This window comes from Magallana gigas, chromosome 3, assembly GCF_963853765.1.
Source record: "Magallana gigas chromosome 3, xbMagGiga1.1, whole genome shotgun sequence".
In the NCBI taxonomy this organism is placed as follows: Eukaryota; Metazoa; Mollusca; class Bivalvia; order Ostreida; family Ostreidae; genus Magallana; species Magallana gigas.
In genome coordinates, this window is record NC_088855.1 from 55,476,542 (window position 1) to 55,496,997 (window position 20,456).

A 20,456-nucleotide genomic window follows, 5' to 3' on the forward strand; every position below is an offset into this window, starting at 1 on the left:
AGCTCTTTAGCAGTTCAATGGTTTCTTTATTTTCACTTCCATTTATTACATGCGGGGGGGGGGGGGGGGGGGGGGGGGGGGGGGGACAACACCATGTTCTTTTAACATGATAAGCAAATATTTTTAAGCGTAAATTAAAAATGAAATTAAACATTAATTATTTTTTTTTAAGTGGAGGGGCAAATCCATGGTAAGTCGATTTTCTATGTATAAATTGACAAAAATGAAAAAAAATTTAGCATGGGGGGAGCTCTATGATGAGTCAAGTTTTATATGTAAGTTTAAGAAAAAATGTCTGCTGCAAAAAAAAGGGGGAAATCAATCATAATCACAATCACTTTAAAAGAGGAGATGCAGTGCAATGAATATTTATATATTAAAATCTTTATTATTTAACAACATTGTATATGAGATTAAACTATTGTTCTACATATAAATAAATAAATTATGATAAATCTTATAAACTATGAATAATGAAAATTTACTGAAAAATAGGTATGTTTTATTTTTTGGCATTCAAATTTCACGTTGTTAATTTAATTTTATTAATTTATTATAATTCATTGTTTGATCACATGCTGTGCTCGCCCCAACGGTCGCACCGTAAAACATATTACACTTGATTTTATTGTTTACATCGATAGGAGATGTGTCACAATATAGAGGTGGCCCATACCACCTTAATAAGTTTTCTAATGGCTAAACAAAGTCATTTATTATTTGATGAATAGATAAAATACTTGCATTAAAATATGATTTAACGATAAACCATTAATTATTTTTTTTTAAATTTGTGTGTGTGTTATTCTTGAAAACTGGAAAAATATTTTAGCTGCAAATTATTTTAGAGCTTGAAATTTGCTGTTTATCATTGAGATATTGGTCACAATGTCAGTGTTGACTCACAGGGATTTAACAACTGAAAAGGGGGTGTACTTTTTTATTTGCAACTCAGATTGAGTCAAATATCTCCGTGTGGAAAAACAATAAAACTAATTGGCAGCGGTGGGATTCGAACCCACGCCTCCGAAGAGACTGGTGCCTTAAACCAGCGCCTTAGACCGCTCGGCCACGCTACCTCATGACTTCACGTGTAGTGTAAATGCGTTCAGTTTAAACAATTAATATAAAACTTATTGCTATTAGTCTATTTCATGATTTACTGCCATAAGTGAAAATATATAAATATCTTAGAAAGAGATGTTTTGGTCAGTAAGTCTTATGATAAATACACAACGCCTTATGTAGTTCACCCATACGTGTGAGTTTTGTATGGAAAGCCATAGCTTGCAAAATTCATTCACCCTAACAACCAGCTAACGAATTAAAAAGCATATTGCAAGGTACATGTACGATTGTCCATAATGAAAATATAGCTGATTACATACATACAATAATTATTAATTGTCTTTTTTTTTTATCAATACGTCTTAAATGATTACTCATTTTAAAAATATGAACCGCGGGGTGGGCAAAAGCGCGCATTTTATTTTGACCAACCATATGCGCTGATGAATGACAAGTAATCCAGTAAAACGAAAACGCATACAGTGTACGACCTAACATAAGGTAATTAATACACACAACACCATTAAATGCTTATTTTTGGATGTCGTCGGTCCTATGACACACCAAGCGGTGCAGAATACCGCCTAAGCGCCGTGTGTGATAACTTGTCTGCACTCCTTGGTGTGTCATTGGACCGACGACATCCAAAAATAAGCATTCAATGCTTATATTTATATTTTCATACTGATGTCTATTTGTATTAGATATTGTGTATCGCCGCTATAAAGCCATTATTTACGCTCTTAGTCACAGATCTATATGAACCATACATGGAACAGCCATATTTGAAAACGTGTTATTTAGTTAGCTTCCGCGACAAAAAATATAGTGCCAGAAACTTCTTGAGAATTTTTTTTTTATTATAAGGAGTAGATATATATATTAATGATAGTTTTTCAAAAGTGCAAATCAAATTGGTTATATAAGATTGAAAGTCTCATTTAATCTTCAAAAGTAAATGTACTCAAAACACGTACTGTGCCGCCTGTGTATTTGTGCTCATGGTGCATGAATTAGCAAAGTGTATTGAATTTCATAGAAAAGTGAACGTCGCAAAGATAAGGGGAAATATACACTGAATACTGAAGTCTATACACCCCGTTTATCGATTGGTCGAAATCTACAGCAATCTAAGTAAATCACGGACTGCACGAAATAATCATGATGTTGTCTGACTCAATGGGAGACAATTTAGCTGTTTCTTTTAGCTAACTTACTGATGAACATTAACAGTATTTTAGTGAATTTTACTTACATTTATAATTATTTTATTTTTTAGTTAAAAGAAAGATGTACATGTAAATCTAAACAAATACATGATTTCTTTGGTGATTAATGGGGGTTCTGAAGGTAGCTATCATTGCAGAAAAAAGTTTAAATAACCCACTATAACGGTACGCGGGCTATGTAATTTTCTGCAATGTCGCCACCTTAATAATTAACCCGCATGAATCATCAAAGAAAGCATTTTATTGCTTAAATTAATTACATCCAATTTTATTTGTATGTTTACAATGTAGCTGCCTTATTTATTTCAGAAAGAACAAGAATTCATATTGACGCAAACGTCAAATGGGCCGCAAAAATATAATTGTTGTATGCATCATCATTGGTTGTTTACATAAAAAAAACAGACCACAAGGAAGAAAATAACGAGTTAATTGTACTAATGTATATGGAAAATTTCAATATATTTTCAGCAACACGTTTTAAAGTTGAACAATATTTTACTGTTATTATTAAGAATCGAGTTCGTTACTCTAAGCATTTCTAACGGTAATTGTATGTTCATTGCCAAAGTATGAAGTAATGGAAAACTCACTGATTTGTACATTATTCTAAAACAAAGTTCAACTCATCATTATTCTTTTGGAAATTATGTATTTCAAACCGTTTTTATTTTTTGTTGCATTGTATTGAATTAAAACTTAATGCATTAGTTTATATGATTTCAAGGGATCACATGATAAAATAAAAAAGGATTATTTTAAACATGCTCATCTGGTGGAATATGCACAATTTTAACAGTCTAAAGGTAAAAAATAGGCCGGATAATTTTTTCCTTAATGGAATTATAAATCTTATCTACACTTCAGTTTCTGGAGATAATCATGGTTATTTAATTGCACGAGGTTCTCAAAAGAATTTAAAAAATAAGTAAGTTCAAATTTTCAGGTTATTTTAAATTTTCATCATATTCTCATATTTTTGCGTAAAAAATTGATATGGATGTCATTTCATGATATTTTTCTACCACATTTCACTTGGAAATATAATAAATACACAAACAAAGTCGTCATATTTAACGCAGCACATAGAACTTCAAATATATCATTTATTTCTCTCGCAACTACGTTAGTCTTTTTCACTGGAATACGCATGCTCGACTCCATAGTAGGGGATTCTGGGAATACTGTACTACTGTAGATAAACTGTACCATTTGAATTTCGTTTTATCATTTTCACATAAAGTTTTGTGTTTTATTGTACATGTCAAAAAGTAACAGTAGCTGAAGTCTTATAATGCAAAGTTATTTTCAATATTATAATAAATAGCTAGCTTTATGTTAAATTTCTTAAAACTCGGAAAACAACTTCGGATATGTTTTCCGAGCTTGACGGAAAGGCCCGAGAAGATACGATTGCTACAAAACAGTACCAATGGTTCTTGAAAATTTTCACTTCGAAATTGAAATTACAGAAGATACATAATGATTAAGGCACAGTCAATGAGCTATGCCATGCCTCTAGATTCACAGTTCTAAATTGAGACCCCACTCCAGTACAATTCCAGTACACCACTATGCCTTCCTATTTAATTAATCGATTCAGAAATATAAACCAATGTTTTAGAAATCTGCTTCTGTGTTTTATGATGGCTACAGCGCTAGCTCACCAATCTTTTTAAAAGATAAGCTTGTATAAAATTTAATGTCATTCAAGTCTTTAGTATGTCCCATATACAGATCCCGATACATTGTTTTTTACAGAACGAAGAACTCAAAATTTTTCCGAATAGATGCTAGTCTCGATAAAAACGCGCCAAACACGACAGTCTACTAAGTATGACATATTTTACATTTACGAGAAAAACAAAAAATATGTAATATTTTTTAAAAGGCATAAACATATTTCCTCATGAAAATTTACTTCTAATTCATAAAAATAACCATTAAATGTATATCAAATAACGGATCGCCTTCTGGCGGTTCTGGCGGCCCGTAATAACCCGTAACATTAGTTAAATGATCAAAATCATTTTTTAACGACATTTTCAGCGAAATACACTTTTCCGTGATCGTTTTTGAAGCTTTCGCTAGAAGTGATGAGATTGTCCCAGTCCGCCCAATAGGTTGACTTCATCCTCTGGAAGTAGGTCAACAGGTTAGGATGGTGCTCTGTAACACATAATTACAGGTAATGTCTCTGACGTCAGGTCATTGCATCACAACACGGTTATGTATGGGTACATATTATTTTAACTGTGTACTTACGTTTGGTGAAAGCCTCGTATCTCGTTCCTTGCATGGACACTAGGAGCAGAGATAACATTCCAAACAATGAACAGTCTATCTCGCTAGGCTCGTCACCCATAAAATACCTCTTATTTCCTGAAAGAACATATTTAAAAGTGATTTATAGAAATTCACACACGTGGTCAATTTTAAAAAAGAAAACATGTGACGAAGCTTGAGAGGCCAGACACTGTTTGCCATGGCCATGGTTTAGATGAACCACGTTTATATCAAAATACCTAGAAAATGAGACAGCGCCTCAATGTCGCCCTGTGCTATGCTCCAAACCTCATCCACACTGTGGCGCCCAATACCGTGCCCCCAGGTGGCGTTCTTGATGGCGCGCTTTACAAACCAATAGTAAAGCCAGAACCCGGGGCCCTTCAGGGGGGCCTGGGTCTTTAACAGTGGTATGTTGTCTTCGTTACAAAACAATTCAATGCACATGGTCCTACAATTATAAGTTAAAAACTCCAAACTGACACAATGTGATGAACAGGAACTGAAAAGTACGAAAAATAAGTTACAGAAAATTTAAAGTTGTAATTAACCTGTTCACTATTTCAATAATGCGAATTCTGTGGTAGAAAGGATAACACATGTATTTGTGTTTTAATCAATAAACAGTTTATGTGTGTTACATGTACGTTATGAGATGGACGTAAACCAAGCTTTACCAGTAAAAGTTTTCCTCTATCAGTTTGAGGAAGGCCCTGGCAATGCTTTTCTGTTGTTCACTCAGGCTCCTGTTTAAGTCGATGTCCATTTTCTTTTTGATGAACTCAATACAGAACTGTGAGTCTGTTACCTGGGTGTCGTTGTATTCAATCCAGGGGGTCTTACCTTTCGTCGACATTCGGCCGCTGTGGTCATTCTAGAGATATGAAAGTTATTTTAAATATTGATACGAATAGTGAGCTGGCTGTAGAAATGCAGCTCTACTTGAAATTCGGGTTTATGGACCGTATAGAGCTATGATTTGTAAATATATTAATACCCAAATATTCTTGAGACTTTACAACTTGATTAAATATTTTTGTCTATTTTACATGTGTATTCAGGTTTGAAAGTGATCTATTGAACTGCCGGTCTATAGAATGTGATCTATTAGACTGTTGGTCAATAGACTGTGACCTATTGGACCGCCGGTCAATAGACTGCGATCTGTTGGACCGGCAACGTATTAATTTTAGAAAAAAGTTTATTTGCTACAAGATTAAAAGACAACTTTATTATGTTTATTGTATTATTGTTCTTAAAATTTATCTTTTTGGTCATATTGGTATTGATTAACAATGACCTGAATGCATAATGGTATGAAAACCTTCTGTAATTTATTATTGTGAACACAGAATACTAAAAACGGAATTAGGTAATAAAACAATTATTTAATACCTGAACAGTCAATAGACTCGAATATTTTCCCTTGGTGCAGGGAACAGCTCAGTATGATCTCTTGCCCGAGGTCATGGCCTCGGGCAATAGATCATACTGAGCTGTTCCCTGCACCAAGGGAAAATATTCGGGTCTATTGACTGCTCAGGCATTAAATAATTGTATACTGTTTGAATACTCACAATAATTCAGAACTTTTTGAAAAAATCAAACTATTTACTGGATGTGAATAATGTTATTTATAGAGCTAATGTTTATACTTACCATATACGGTGTTTTGGTCATACGCAAAAAAGTTTCAAGCTTCATCGGGAATGGGGACTTGCTGGGTACCACTAACCCTCTGCCGAAAAAGTGGTGGACCACCACAACGTCACGTGGGGCAGCTAGCTTCCTCCTGAGAGATGAAGGTTACTTAGATTACATGGTCGTGTTAAAAGTATTCAATGAAGTGGATATTAACTACACAGCACATACCACTACAGTGCATGTTCATATTGTAGTACCTTTCTCCATTAGATTATGTTATTTTCTCCCAGAGGGGCTTCCGTACATAAATATTTTTGCGCGTTTCAAAAACATTTCGGTGTTGCTGTAATGTGCGTGATAACTGTATTGCAGTATTGTTTAAATATGATTTAAATTTGTTACTCTAAATTTTCTAGAAACACTTAAATATTGCATAAATATCTGTGTGTAATTTTTTTCAATCGTATAGATCTCTAGCTCTCATTGTAACTGATGTATCAAATATCTATATCAGTGTAAATTACTCACCGTCGACTACGGATAATAAAAGCACCTACACCCACGCACAGCAGGGCTCCAACCCCGGCTAGACCCACCCAGGTCCATGTGTCCAGCCCTATCATCGTTCTGAAGTCCCAGAGGTCGTATAAGATTGTGTATTGATGTATTTAACAAGCTGTGTATATTTCATCAGACTCGGCTTGTTCGTGATGTTTCGGGTCAAGAGTTTTGGAATTCGATGATGTTTATAAGTTACCGAATTTTCTTGGGGTCGTTTTTAGGATTCCGAAATCGATATTAGGAGGGGATGATATGTATAAAGTAGTTGATAAATTCGTTATTCTCCAAAGATCGATGCATTTAAATAAAATTAATTAATTCTTCGCTGAAAAAATTTAACGGTGATGATTTCAGCCAAATGAAATTTAAAGTAAGCACAAGTAAGAACAATGGCGGATCGGGATGTAATTAAAGGTGTGTGTTTTTTGCGGGTTTTTTTTTTTGGGGGGGGGGCATTTAATGGGACCATGTAAAAAAATGAATTGAAAATAAGGAAATAAACAGTGAAATTGAAGTTAAATGTATATACTTCTACTTCTCCTCCCCCCCCCCCCCGGATTAGGATTTTCAGGATTTTGGAAAGTAACCCCCCCTTTTTTTTTTGCTTGTCAAGATTTTTTGGACGAGTGTCTGCCCGCCCCCCCCCCTTTCAAAATCGATGCAACGTGCCTGTCCTCTTAATAATACTTGAACTGACTAATTTTCAAAAAAACTAGAACGGGCGGTTTTGAAATTTTAAAACAAATTTAAGCTTCCTTTTTTTATTTCTACCACACATAAAGAAGTATTATACATCAAATTTTCAAAAAAAAAATTCATGTCAAAGGCTATATATGATTCTAGTTCAAATACATTTTTTGATTGAAATATCCATTTCATATTACATGCATTTTGTTTAACCCACATTTTTCTTTATAGTTTGTGAAAAATAAGTTTCCTTGGTAAATTGTCCATCGTTTTTACATAATTAAATATAATTTTTTTAGTGCCATATACTGGTACCAAGGAATTTTTTTTTTTTGGATAGGACATCAGGTGAAAAATGAGATCTAGTCTATCCACCTGTATCCACATGCAGAAGAATAAAACAGAGAGACACGCACTCAATATCATGTGGAGTATTCATTATTAGCATGTTGACATGAAATTTACAAATAATGAGGTAAAAAACTACAGATTAAAACTTAAAAGTCTAAATGAAATTATCACAGTTTATAAAGTCTACAGAAGAAGGTCAGGATTTGATACTGAGGCTGCCAGGCTGTTGAATGGCTCTCCCTGTTTTACACCAATATATGTAATTTCATATCTGTTTCCAGTGTGTTTCCTCTGATTTCCGAGCATACATTATGAGGTACTCGCTCTCCTAGACCTAACCAGACACCTGTGTTCCTAGAAAATCAAGACAATACCGGTAGATAAGATTTTGAGATTTTCTAAGTAAGAGATTCAACATACAGTACACATGTAGACAGTGGGTACCTGATCAGCTCCTGCTTGGCACATGAATTTGATATTGCATCATCTGATTTATTATTACAGAATATCAAATTTATTTTCCTCTTTTTGGGTTTAAACTTTACAACTAATTTATGATACTGTGAAATCATTAGAATTCATGGTGGCTCAATTTTTGTGGTCATCATGGGTAGCCGTCTCCCATGAATTTACATCCTCAATGAAAACAAATTTTAAAAGAGTGCGTTTTCTTTCTGAAACTGAAAACTGATGCATCCACAAAAACATCCCCAAAAATAAGCAAAAAAAAAAAAACCCACAGTCCACGAAATTGGCCCCCACGAATTTAAATGATTTCACAGTAATTTGATTTGCAATTACAGTATCACGAAATTTTTTTTTCACCTGATTAGTAAACAACTGTACAGGTAACATGGGATCACATGTATATCTCTGCATATTTTTTTGCTGTTTTATGGAATATAACTACATTATTTCATATGGGGTCATCTAGTTTGGGATTACCTGTGTCTTCATACTGAGGGAAGAGGAAGAGTTCTTTCTCAGGCTTTGTCAGGATGGACAGTCGAGCCACTCTCACTCGCCGATGAACTCGCTTGTTGTAGGGATTGGCATCCACACTGTCCTCACCCTCGTATTCACAAGACTCAAACAACCTATCCATCTGAAATCACAACATCACCTGAGTGACGAGTCTACAGTCTTGTACAGATATCAGTCAAACTCTTAGTGGCTTACCTCTTTTGTCATTTCCAGAAAGGATCGGTTGGCAGCATGCTTCAGCAGCACATAGACTAATGCATTACTGAAATACGCTCCTGTCTTCCCTTGAATTTTGACCAGGAAACTAATACCTATAAGACACCAAAATTGATTCTATAGTAAATTCTAATTAACAAAATGCAATAATAATAGAGCTTAAATTTATTTTAAGCTCTCAGAATATCTGAATGCCCAAGCTTATTCCTGACCTTGTCCAGAAAATCAATAATCACCTGGTTCAAGTCGCACAGACACAACAAACAGGTCCCCACCATTCTGTGAACTGGTGCCCTCCCCTTCCAAAGTCAGGTACTGCATGGAGTCACTTAACCTTTGATCCCTGTCTTCAGCCAATGGGAAGCTGTGATAACATTTCACTGCAGAACACAGAATGACGTACACCCATGAAATAAAATACTTAAAAAGGTACACAAAGGTACTGTAACACCAGTTTGCACATATCATTTTTACTAACAATGATGATTATAGAAGGTAGCTAAATAATAAAGGTCTTTTGATAAGTTAGACTGTTAATTCATTCATCCAAAAGCTGTTGTTAATTTATTCACCTTATTCTATACAAATATAACTTACAGCTTGACTCTGGCACAGTATGAACCATTAACATCTTTGGCTTGTTACTAAATGCTTTACATTGTGACATCATATCCTGTATTTCCTGGATTGGCAAGCAATCCTTCTCTCCATCTTTGCCATATATGTATTGTGGATTAGGGCCAGTGGTCACACATATCACAAGAAAGGAGGAGTACTGTACATGGTCCGGCTTGTTCATCTCCTGAAGTATCTTCTCTTTTATTGTCTGAAGTAATAATTGTTTTAGTCTTATTTACCCAGTTCTGTTTACCAATGGTTATGTACAAAATAGTTACATGTATACACAGTTCAAGTATAAACATTTAAATCAAGGCCACCTTTTTTGTTAATAATCAAAAGGGTTCAACAGTTTCTTGGTACCTTTTTGTTATTTACCAGAGTAATAAAATCCACTGACTCTGTACGAGGGGCTCTTTTTGGCCTTAAAGGTTCCACAATTTCTTTAAAGTGGCACCTTTATGTTACTGACTGAAGTGGTTCCACAGTTTCTTTACAGTGGCACCTTTATGTTATTGACTGAAGTGGTTCCACAGTGTCTTTACAGTGGCACCTTTAGCAACTGACCTGAGAGGTTCCACTATTCCGGGTGTAGTAGATACACTTGAAGCCACATTGTTTGAGGGTTTGGTGTATCAGAGTTTTACTGGAGTCAACAATGGTGTGACATTCTCCCTGCTGACAGAAGTCATTGGGGATACTGTCTATCATCAAACACTTCCCACGCTTACTCTTATCTCCTGTCATATTGTACATCTACGAAAAAAGAAAAAATAGGATTTAGTGCATATGAAATAAGTGGTGTTCTACTGCCAAATGTCTGAACTGAATATCTCATATGGGAGTGTTTGCTAGGTGAAACAAAACTAACATGTTCATTGTGAAGTTTTTTCATCTCCATCACAAACTTGGGATCAGTACGAATAAAGTTGTCTTCAAGTTTAGTCAGTTCTACATCATCCATCCATTCAACTACAAGAGAATGTATTGGATATAGTCATTAGCTGATACTATTAATTTTCTATTTATTTGATATACTCTCTCTCTCTCTCTCTCTCTCTCTCTCTCTCTCTCTCTCTCTCTCTCTCTCTCTCTCTATCTCTCTCTCCTGCTGCATAGTGTCATATTAACACTTAAATAAAACAATGTATATTGAATCAAATGTCTGTTGATGCATTTAGTTATGTGATGAAAAATAAATACTGAAATATAGAACTTGGATTCATTCACAAGCTCTCCATTGTAATGTTATTTTTAAACATGTATACTGGACACTTTTTACACAAATCTCTTTGATACCATATGAACTGTTGTCCTCTGATGGTGGTACCCCTTGGAGGTGTGTGGGGAGTGTTTTGGGAGGGCCTGGCTTTGTGTATGTTTCTGTAAAAAGAGGACAATTAAGATAGGATTTAGCTTTTGAAGTTTAAACTGGCCTAGCTATTTTCATATTTTTTGTTTTATCTACAACATTATTGAATTTATGATGATAACTTGAATCTACAATTGACAAAGAAATCATTTACATAATGGGTTAGAAGGAAAGGCATAAGGCGTAGCTCAGATTCTGATACTGTACATGTATATGGATTATAGACTGAAACCTTATATTTAGCTAGTTACTGGTTTTGTTTGGATCAGTGGTGGATCCAGCATTTCCCTCCAATTGATTAGCTGCCACTGGATTTTCAGTTTCGCGTAGAGCCTCCACCAGACAAGGGAAGGCCCGCGGTCCTCTCTTCACCACTATGTCAAGCATCTCATATGCTCTTCTGTCAACTGGCTGGGACTGCAAAATTTACATTTATTCTAGATAAATTCAGTTAAATTTGGAAAATGTTTTTCTTTTTAATCTGGTAATCAAAGTCTTGAAAGTAACATGGCCAACGAGACAATGGATATGTTTTAGCCACAACTGTACAAGTATCATAACGTTGATTATCTGGAGGTACTAATCAGAATTGGGGAATTTAAATATTTCGGCCAAAAGTAGGAGACGTCAGAGACACAAAAAATCTGGGTTATTAAAAAACAACACAGGCCTCTGAATTTTTATCAATAAGCCATTTCATGTATGGGAAGAGAGAGAGAGAGATAGAGAGCCTATCTAAATATAAATGTAGCATACTGGTATGTGTTTTAAAAATATCTTTGTATCAATTTGCACGTGCATACTCTTATTATTTATCCTATATAATCCTTTTTATGTTATTCTATAAATCTGACTTACTGACCAAACCGGTTTATGTTCTGAGATACAATTAAAGATAACTATTTCTTCTAAATCCATTCAAGATGAGTCATATATAAGGTAATAGCTATTCTAACAATTAATCATGTTATATATGCATAAAATTTCAACTTTTATACTTACATTTAGATGATATGTCCTGGTTGAGGGCAATTTTCAAATGGCGCTGTATTAGTTAGCGACCAGAAGTTTTAGAACAAAGAAAATCTTGTATGGCAAAAAAAATTCCAAAATATAATTGATATACACGGTATTTAACAAAGAAAAATATAAGTAATCAGAGTTTTATCCAATAAAACAACAAACTAAATTTGTTTAGCGTGAAAAATATCGAAATAATATTTATTTTAAAACATCCATTGACTAATGGACTATCTTTAAAAAACTAAAAAGAGTGACACATAGACTAATGGGTAAGTCACCCGATTCACACCCGTTAGGTCCGCTTAAAAGTGCAGTAGCAACCTACCGGTATTTTTTTTTCAGCAAGTACATTGAATTTAGAATTCCATTCTTTAATATAGTATTGAAATATACAGTCTCTAAGTGCCCTTTTGATTTTTGTATTGTTACTGACAGTAAATTTTTAATCCCATCAATGCTGTTAGTTAAAAATTAAATTGATCCATACCAGGAGGAAATATATTCTGTTCGAACAACTGTTTTGATTCACAATAAGCATTATAGAAAAGTGGAAAGGATTGACTTTGATTCTAAAGTCTGTACCAATTAGTTTAAATAGATCTTATGATTTCAAAATGTATGGGAAATCTTCCCAGTTCAGATAGAACAGCAAAGTTTGTTGCAGATTTATGCACACCAAGTATTGATTTGCAAAACTTAAAATGCATGCAATTTGTCACAAAGTGTGTTGGAATAAATTTTGTCCATAGCACAACCAGAGATCTGAAAGGACTATGTGCGGTATGGTCAAATATCTGCCCCCGATTTCAACCAATTTTTGAATAGTATCGTATGAAAATGAAATCTTCACAAATCATTGTAAAGAGGATGCCTATAACTTTAATCTTGATTTTAGTCATCATTGCTCACTCGCTGTTTATCTATGACATCACTTAAATGACCTAATTCCGGCAAAATTGCAAACAAATGAAGATATTCTCATTTTTGCTCTATATTTTGCATTCGGAAGTATAGAGCGCAGGTCTGCTCAAGTGCAATTTTAACATATGTTTTTCTTCAGATAGGTATACATATTATACTAAAAAATGGTACTTGAGCAAGCCTGCGCTTGATGTTTCCCAGTCGAAAAACCATCGGAAAACACCCATATTTTGCTACAAAACATCAATTTATCAAAATAATGCAATATTCATGACGTCATTTCTACATTATGACGTCACTGTGGTGATAACCTTTTACACCTTTATTTTCAATATGATTTTAACTATCTTTCATCTTATTTTAAAGCTCTTTCTAAAACTTTGATTTTGGGGGGGCAAAAATTGCATAAAACCGCACTTAGTCCTTTTGTTTGCAAATGGATTAAAATACCCGCTTAAATACCCCCAAATTTTCGCTCCGTACAATAAAATAGGTTTAATAGTATGATCAAAAATGTGAAATGTGGTTTTGATGTCTGGATTCAGAGAAATAAAATCCTTTTTGAGTTTGAAAAAAGATTTTAAGGTATTTTGATAAAGCTGCCTTTGAGCAAAGGAGAATGAGCCTGAGGAACAAAATGACACACCAAAGTATTTGTATTCAGAGACACATTCAAGTTCAACATCAGCAAAGTTAAATTAAAATTTAGAGAGTCTGCCTGCTTTATTGAAAACTATTATCTTGGTTTTGGATGTATTAATATTGAGACACCAATCATTGCAGTATTTTTGCAAGATATTAAGCTTTTGTTGCAACCCATCTGCTGATGAAGATAATAAAATATATCGTCCGCATACATCAAGCAATTGATTAGGTTTGAGTTTAAAAACACAGGATCGGCAGACGAGTATAAATAGGGTATATAAAGTTCACAGAATGAATGACTTTAAGTTCTTAAAGATAGCTTAAAGGTAGCTTTAAGACAATCTTTAAGCCACCTTCAAGCTATAAGTGGTGCTTAAAGGTGGCTTGAGGAAAGCATAAAGATGGCTTAAAGGTGCTTAAAGGCAGCTTAAAGACTATCTTTACGCCATCATTAAACCACATTTAAGGATAACTTATAGGTCCTTAATGTCCAAACTTCTTTAAGCCACCTTAAAGCCATTTAAAAAAAATCTTTTAATTCAATATTGTGCTTAATTTACCAACAAAATGTATTAACATTATGAAAATTTAACCAGCTGTGATCAATGGACTAATACATTCAACCTATATGCGAAATATTTTTTAAAAAAAAAGCATGACCTTGCGTCTGAAATAAAAAACACACCTGTTGTGTATATCCTGTATATTCTGTGTTAGTTCCAGGGTTTTTCTGAGGTTTAACAAACAATAGATTTTAATTAGATATACACAAAGAAATAAAAGCACATCTAGACACACAACGCAGCCATTTTAACAAGAGAAATTGATTATACATGAACATGTACTGTAGATAAGTATAAATGATGTACCGGGTATATTCTGTCGCAAGTTTCAATGATTCAAAGACAGAAAAGGTATTAAAAAATGGTTTTTGCTCTAGTAAAAAAAAAATTAAAAAAAATTCAAAATGCCCAAGAGGAGAATTGAACACGGGACCATTCATCTACTAGCATCACCTCACTCCCTCTGCACCACGGCAACTAATGTCTTTTAAGTGGTTTTTATATTAGTGGCTATTGAATCAATGTAATGAGTGTGTATTTTTTACTTGAAAAGATTTTGACTTCCATTCAGTTTGTAACAATCAATTATATCTGATTTATAAATTACATGCATGCATGTATTTTGAATGAAATACAGTACTTGATCTTCAGTCAAAAAAATACATATTATACATGACTGAAAACTGTTAGGCTTACTAGCACTTAGTTAATAAATTTAAACTGGGTAGATATACGTTCACCTAATTTATAACTAAATGAAATGCAAGGAAGAAGGAGAAATTTTTTTTAAATGCATTGAAACTATAAGGGTATTAGTTCTACGCAATTTCCCGGTTTTCATGATCACGGTGCCGTTCAAGCATGTATAATTTTTATAATATTGATTATTATACATTTACAACAGATCAAGAATAACAAATTAAATTATATATATTTAAATATTTAATTGTATACATGATTTTTAAACTATCAATTCTAAAACAAATAATGTTACCGATTACCACTTACGTATTTACTGCATGTGGCAATTGCAAATGATGTATACAAGTCATATACATGTACATATAGTTTTTATGATGTACCCAGCCGGGTATGTGATATATTTACCCTTATAAATATGTTTAAATAATTAACCCCCATTTGTGATCACCGGTACAGTAATTGATTAGCCTCTAGATTTTACTCTTGCATACATTTATTGACATGATGTGCATCTGGGCACAATTGACACCTGTTGTGTATATTTTGTATATTCTGTGTTAGTTCCAGGGGTTTTCTTAAGTTGGACAAACAATAGACTTTAACTAGATATACACAAATGAACAAAACTATGTCTAGACAAACAAAGCAGTAATATCCCGCCTGATATAACAAAGGCAGTTGAGAGTCTTTTCATCTTTAACATGTATCTAGCAGATCAAGAATTAGACCTAAAAATAATTAAAATTGGAAAAAATACATATCTTAAATTAAACCGATTAAATCATATATAATTCGTTCATTTTTTACAATTTTGTTTCATAACCGGATGAACAGAGAGAGAGAGAGAGAGAGAGAGAGAGAGAGAGAGAGAGAGAGAGAGAGAGATAGAGAGAGAGCTTTCACCGATTAATTTATAATAGAAAACAAACATACTTCAATTTCATGCACAGATTTAGATACAGAGACTTTGCTCGCCCCTACAATAATTTTGAAACCAAAAAAAAAAAAATTAAAGAATTTTATATAAATGGCAATCTGTGTCCATTGGAGCGGTGTTGATAATAGCTATCTGGAGCGACTATGTTTACACATGCAAAACTTAGGTGTAGAAACCTGTTTCTGCATGGTGTGTGCTGACATTTAAAACCACCTGGAACATTCCTCCCCCTTCCTTGGAAATTATATATCATCACTTGGATCACCCCCTCCCATCCCTGTAAAAGATCTATTGCATTTAGTTTATGTATTTACGATGAATCTGTTCAGGTTGATCAAACTTGACTTAAAGGGAACTTAATAAAGTTGGTGTAAAGACAACTTAAAGGTGACTTAAAGAAGTTGGGACATTAAGCTCAGCCTAAAGGTGACTTAAAGGTGGCTTAAAGATTGCATGTCCTTTAAGCCACCTTCACGCCACTCTTGAGCCATCTTTAGGGACTTGCTTAAAGATTGTTTTTCGCCATGTGGTTATATCTCTCTTCCCATACATGATATATATGATAGAAATGCTGAGGCATTTGAAACATCTTACCGCGACACATTCTTTCTGGTTCAAAGTCAGAATCCCCTTTTCATAAAGTAAATCGACAACTTCGTTGATATTAGAGACATTCTTATGAATAAAAACCCTGTTTCTTCGAATTATATCCCATTCGTGTTTGTTCATTTTAGGTGACAGTAGATAAATCGAAAGTAGACGTAGTTTTCGAACCAACCGAAGAAACAAGTTTCCGGAATTAAAAAACCCCCACAACTTTTAGCTAGTGTAGACGATATGTCTGTTGTATGGAAATCGAGGAAACACCCACCCCAACTCCTACAGATGACAAGATTTAAGAGAATAGACATGGTGTAAATTCAAGTTGTACCTCCCTTCAACTTATTGTAAACAAATAATTGGATGCAATCACAGGCGCCTGACGTTAAAAGTATTTTTTTTTTTTTTTTTTTTTTTTTTTTTTTTATAATTTATTGTTTTTGTTCCATACATACTAATACTAATGTTGACAATAATAAATTCAGTTTTTATAAATTTTATACACATGCATACTCACTCACACACAAGTATATTTACATACATTTTTCAATATTAGTGGTAAATGGTTACTTTGCTTCAAAAAAAAAATAAATAAATAAGAAAAACCCAAAAATAAAAAACAAAAAAATAAATAACAAATAATAATACGAATAGTAATAATCATAATATCATAAACTAATCTAAAATGTTTTTCCACGTAAGCCACAATTTTTCAAAATTGCGCAGCTTTTGATTTTGGATAGCAGCATATTTTTCTACATGATATTTTAATCTTAAATGACTAAGTAATCCAAGAAAATTTGGCATTTTATTTTGCATTAAGGATATAAAAATATATTGTTTAACATATAGAATTATGAAGTTTATAACCCTGTTAGTGTTTGACAATGGTAGCTCACCAAGAATAACATTCGAAACATTAAAACCAACTCTTTCAGCGGTCTTTCTGTATATATGTAGACTTAAATCACTCCAGAGTGTTTGTACTTTATCACAAGCAATGAAAACATGTATTATTGTTTCAACATTTTCCATACAAAAACCACAACAGTCAGAAGTTTTAATGTTAATTTTCTTAAAGTATTTTCCAACAGGAACAATTCTATGCAAGATACGAAATTGTAACCACTGGGCAGAAGAATCACTGGTGGTTTTATAACAAATTTTAAAAACATCTTGCACTGATATTGTGTCTACTCCATAAGACATAAGCTCTGCCTCCCACTTGCTGATTGAGGTTGGAATAGCCTCATTTTTATTCAAAAAATTAGAAAAGATTTTTGAACATTTTTCAGAAGATATGAGAGGTTCAAAAAATAAAAGTACATATGGATTAGGAAGTCTTTTGAAAGAAGACCTATCTATTAACAATGATTTCAAATATTTTGAAATAGCTGTAACAATACTATTGTATTGCATCACACATCTGTCAGATAGATTGTATGTGTTTTTAAGAACTCCAAAGTCTAAAAGATTACAATCATCATCAAAAAAATCTTGCACAACCTTTATTCCCTTTTCATACCAGGATTTAAAAAACACTGGTTTGTTGTTAACTTTTATATTAGAGTTATACCACACTGGAATATAATGAAATTTGTTTTTAAAATGCGGAGAGTAAGTAAAAGATTTCATATAACATGACCAAGCAATCAAAACATCTTTCCAAAAGGCGTTATTTTCTTTTAACAAACAATCAAACACAAAACTATCTCCAAAATCGTACAATTTCTGTAAAATATCATCTCCATTGAGAGCATAGAAAATATCCATCCATGGTTTATGTGAACAAGTTAACCTTTTAATCCATGTACATTTAAGTGATGTAATAAAACTTCTAACATCTACCATTTTCATACCACCTGACAAGTAGTCTTGTGTTATAAAAGTATTTCTTTTTTACTGTTAAATTATCCCAGTACTATCGTGGTGACGCTATTAGAAACGCAAATATCTATAGAGAAACGTATTAAAACTACTCTGAAAACATTAATCTTCAGGTTGTGCGGTTAGGGGCACAGTAAAGGTGCAACAGTGTAGCCAATGACTGTACAGTTGGGCGGAATCTTCTGCTAACATACAAGACAAAATTAAGACATAACTAAGCTAACATCTAAACATCTTGATATTATAGAGTGGATTCACATGGTCTGTTGAAATCCTTACTCATGAGCCATACAGTTAATGAGTCCCAAGAAGGATACACACTTTTACAAAAAATTTAATGTTTATGTGAAAGGCTATTATAGTAAAGGCCCTGTCACACCAAGCTGCGTCCCCATTGCGTGTTCACCTGTTCACGGCGTTGTAAAATTTATGGAATCGCCGTAGGATCGCAAGTAAAATCAAGAAAAAATGTACCGTTTTATTTGAAAATTTTACAAGTGGAGTTGTCACGGCGTCCTGACGGCGACCGAGGCGTTCTTACGGAGCTCTCACGGCGTGTAACTGCGTTTCCAAGGAGTTCTACTTAGCGATTAACTGCACTCTCGCCGAGTCTCCGCCGCGCGCTCATGACGTGCTAGGAGATTTTACCGCGCTTTCACGGCGTGCTCTGCGCGCTGACTGCGTGCACAAGACGTTCTTTAAACCCCTGTCACACCGGAGCTGCGTCCTCGCGGCGTTTTCCATTTGGCTGCGTTCACACAGCATTAAACACCATCACCAGTCCCGTATTCATGTGGTGCACTTTGTTTACATGTAAAAATGGCGACTCTCGATCTCGATGAAAATTCAACGTACTTGATTTTCCGAGGTCGGTAGCGTGTTTCGGAGAAAGTCTGAGGCAAATAAAGAGGCGATATCAGTATTAAATTGCATGAAGAATTTAATGGTACAAATTGTTTTCACAGAATTTGCGTATAAATAAGGTAAATCAGTCCAAAACTAGCGCACGTTTTTCTGCGCAATAAATATACATTTTTTTCAATGGGTGGCCCTGTAGCTCTCCGGTCTGTCAATATTTTTTTCTCCGGAGAGCTACAGTTCTGCAGCTATTGATGACAACGCAGTAGAAACGCCAAGGGAGCGCGGTATAAACGCAGAAGAAACGTCACGAGAGCGCGATGAACGCAGCATCAGCTCTTTGGGGTCGCTGTGTGAACGCTTCCAAATGGAAAACAACTTGTTCAAACGCTATGGAAGTGCTGTGAGAGCGCGGTAGAGACGCAGTGAGATCCAAAAGGACTCCGTGAGGTCTCCGTGCAAGCGTAATTGACTTATCACTGCGTCTACACTGCGATTAGTTGCGTTCCTTGAGCGCGCCGACGGAGCTCTCGTGGCGCTGTTGGAGATCTTACGGCGCTGGCACGGCAACCTGACTACGCTTCTACGGCGTGTTTATCGGAACGCCGAGCCACGGCGCGTACTTTGTGCACATTCAAAGTGCGCGCCGTCGCATGGCGTTCTTCAATGTTCAAGGCGATCCCACCGCGACGGACGGAGATGTAGTTACGTTGTTACGGCGCTGCAGGAGACTCTACTGCGTTTACCCTGGCGTTTTACATTATTTAAGAACGCAGCGGGATCGCCGTGAGGACGCAGCTCCGGTGTGACAGGGGTTCAAACAATGTAATCTAAATTTTAAATCATATAATGAAATGACAAATAGAGGGTTTAAAAATCACCACAAGATGTATAAGATAAAATAGAGATCGCAAAGAACATTTACGTTCATCTCTCCTTACCCCCAAAAGCCCTATTTAAAAAGTTTGAATAATCATTTGTTATATTAACACCATATTTCCAAGGACCAGAGTGAGACTGAATTTGGTAATCACAATCAAGAATAAGGAAATTAGAAGAAGATTTATAAAAATGCCATTAGGTGAGCACTGTGGCCCATAAACCTTTCAAAGGTTACATACATTTCGAAATATGAATCAAGTGTACTTTGAATTCACTTGAAAATTTACATTTTGTATTTTCATCATCTCAGATTTACCATTATTTTTAACAGTATTGTCCTGTTCTGTTTGTTCAAGCTTGTTCTTGTCGCACTTTTACCACACACCGTATTATGTAAATCTGATTGGTGCAAGGATATACAA

General features: G+C 34.5%; 2 protein-coding genes and 1 non-coding gene across 3 annotated transcripts; all 3 read right to left on the minus strand.

The window, feature by feature from the left end:
- Positions 1 to 997: 997 nt before the first annotated feature.
- Trnal-aag (transfer RNA leucine (anticodon AAG)) lies at positions 998 to 1,079 on the minus strand. Its single transcript has one exon. It is a non-coding gene; the product is annotated as a tRNA-Leu (tRNA).
- Positions 1,080 to 3,535: 2,456 nt separating this feature from the next.
- LOC105340314 (failed axon connections homolog) lies at positions 3,536 to 6,974 on the minus strand. Its single transcript, XM_011446290.4, has 6 exons — positions 6,756 to 6,974; positions 6,243 to 6,375; positions 5,261 to 5,457; positions 4,823 to 5,034; positions 4,563 to 4,679; positions 3,536 to 4,466 (listed from the first exon to the last, which is right to left on the minus strand). Exons 1-6 carry the CDS (start codon positions 6,848 to 6,850, stop codon positions 4,324 to 4,326), a joined length of 897 nt encoding a protein of 298 aa, XP_011444592.3. The 5' UTR covers positions 6,851 to 6,974; the 3' UTR covers positions 3,536 to 4,323.
- Positions 6,975 to 7,533: 559 nt separating this feature from the next.
- Positions 7,534 to 16,569, minus strand: LOC105340308 (caspase-2). The gene is made up of 10 exons (XM_011446275.4): positions 16,402 to 16,569; positions 11,268 to 11,433; positions 10,944 to 11,027; positions 10,516 to 10,616; positions 10,212 to 10,400; positions 9,624 to 9,852; positions 9,263 to 9,406; positions 9,006 to 9,121; positions 8,772 to 8,931; positions 7,534 to 8,180 (listed from the first exon to the last, which is right to left on the minus strand). The coding sequence occupies exons 1-10, from the start codon at positions 16,534 to 16,536 to the stop codon at positions 8,161 to 8,163; spliced, it is 1,344 nt and encodes a 447-aa protein (XP_011444577.3). The 5' UTR covers positions 16,537 to 16,569; the 3' UTR covers positions 7,534 to 8,160.
- Positions 16,570 to 20,456: the final 3,887 nt, after the last annotated feature.

What these genes read in the sequence shown, in the direction of transcription:
- LOC105340308 (XM_011446275.4), bottom strand. Translation starts at nt 16,536, where the DNA reads ATGAACAAACACGAATGGGATATAATTCGAAGAAACAGGGTTTTTATT. An exon ending in AGAGGACAACAGTTCATATG is followed by an intron (nt 10,617 to 10,943) that starts GTATCAAAGAGA and finishes ATTCTCTTGTAG; the next exon opens with TTGAATGGATGGATGATGTA. An exon ending in TTCTGGAAATGACAAAAGAG is followed by an intron (nt 8,932 to 9,005) that starts GTAAGCCACTAA and finishes TTGTGATTTCAG; the next exon opens with ATGGATAGGTTGTTTGAGTC.
- LOC105340314 (XM_011446290.4), bottom strand. Translation starts at nt 6,850, where the DNA reads ATGATAGGGCTGGACACATGGACCTGGGTGGGTCTAGCCGGGGTTGGA. An exon ending in TTTATTATCCGTAGTCGACG is followed by an intron (nt 6,376 to 6,755) that starts GTGAGTAATTTA and finishes TTCATCTCTCAG; the next exon opens with GAGGAAGCTAGCTGCCCCAC. An exon ending in TGACCAAAACACCGTATATG is followed by an intron (nt 5,458 to 6,242) that starts GTAAGTATAAAC and finishes TCATATCTCTAG; the next exon opens with AATGACCACAGCGGCCGAAT.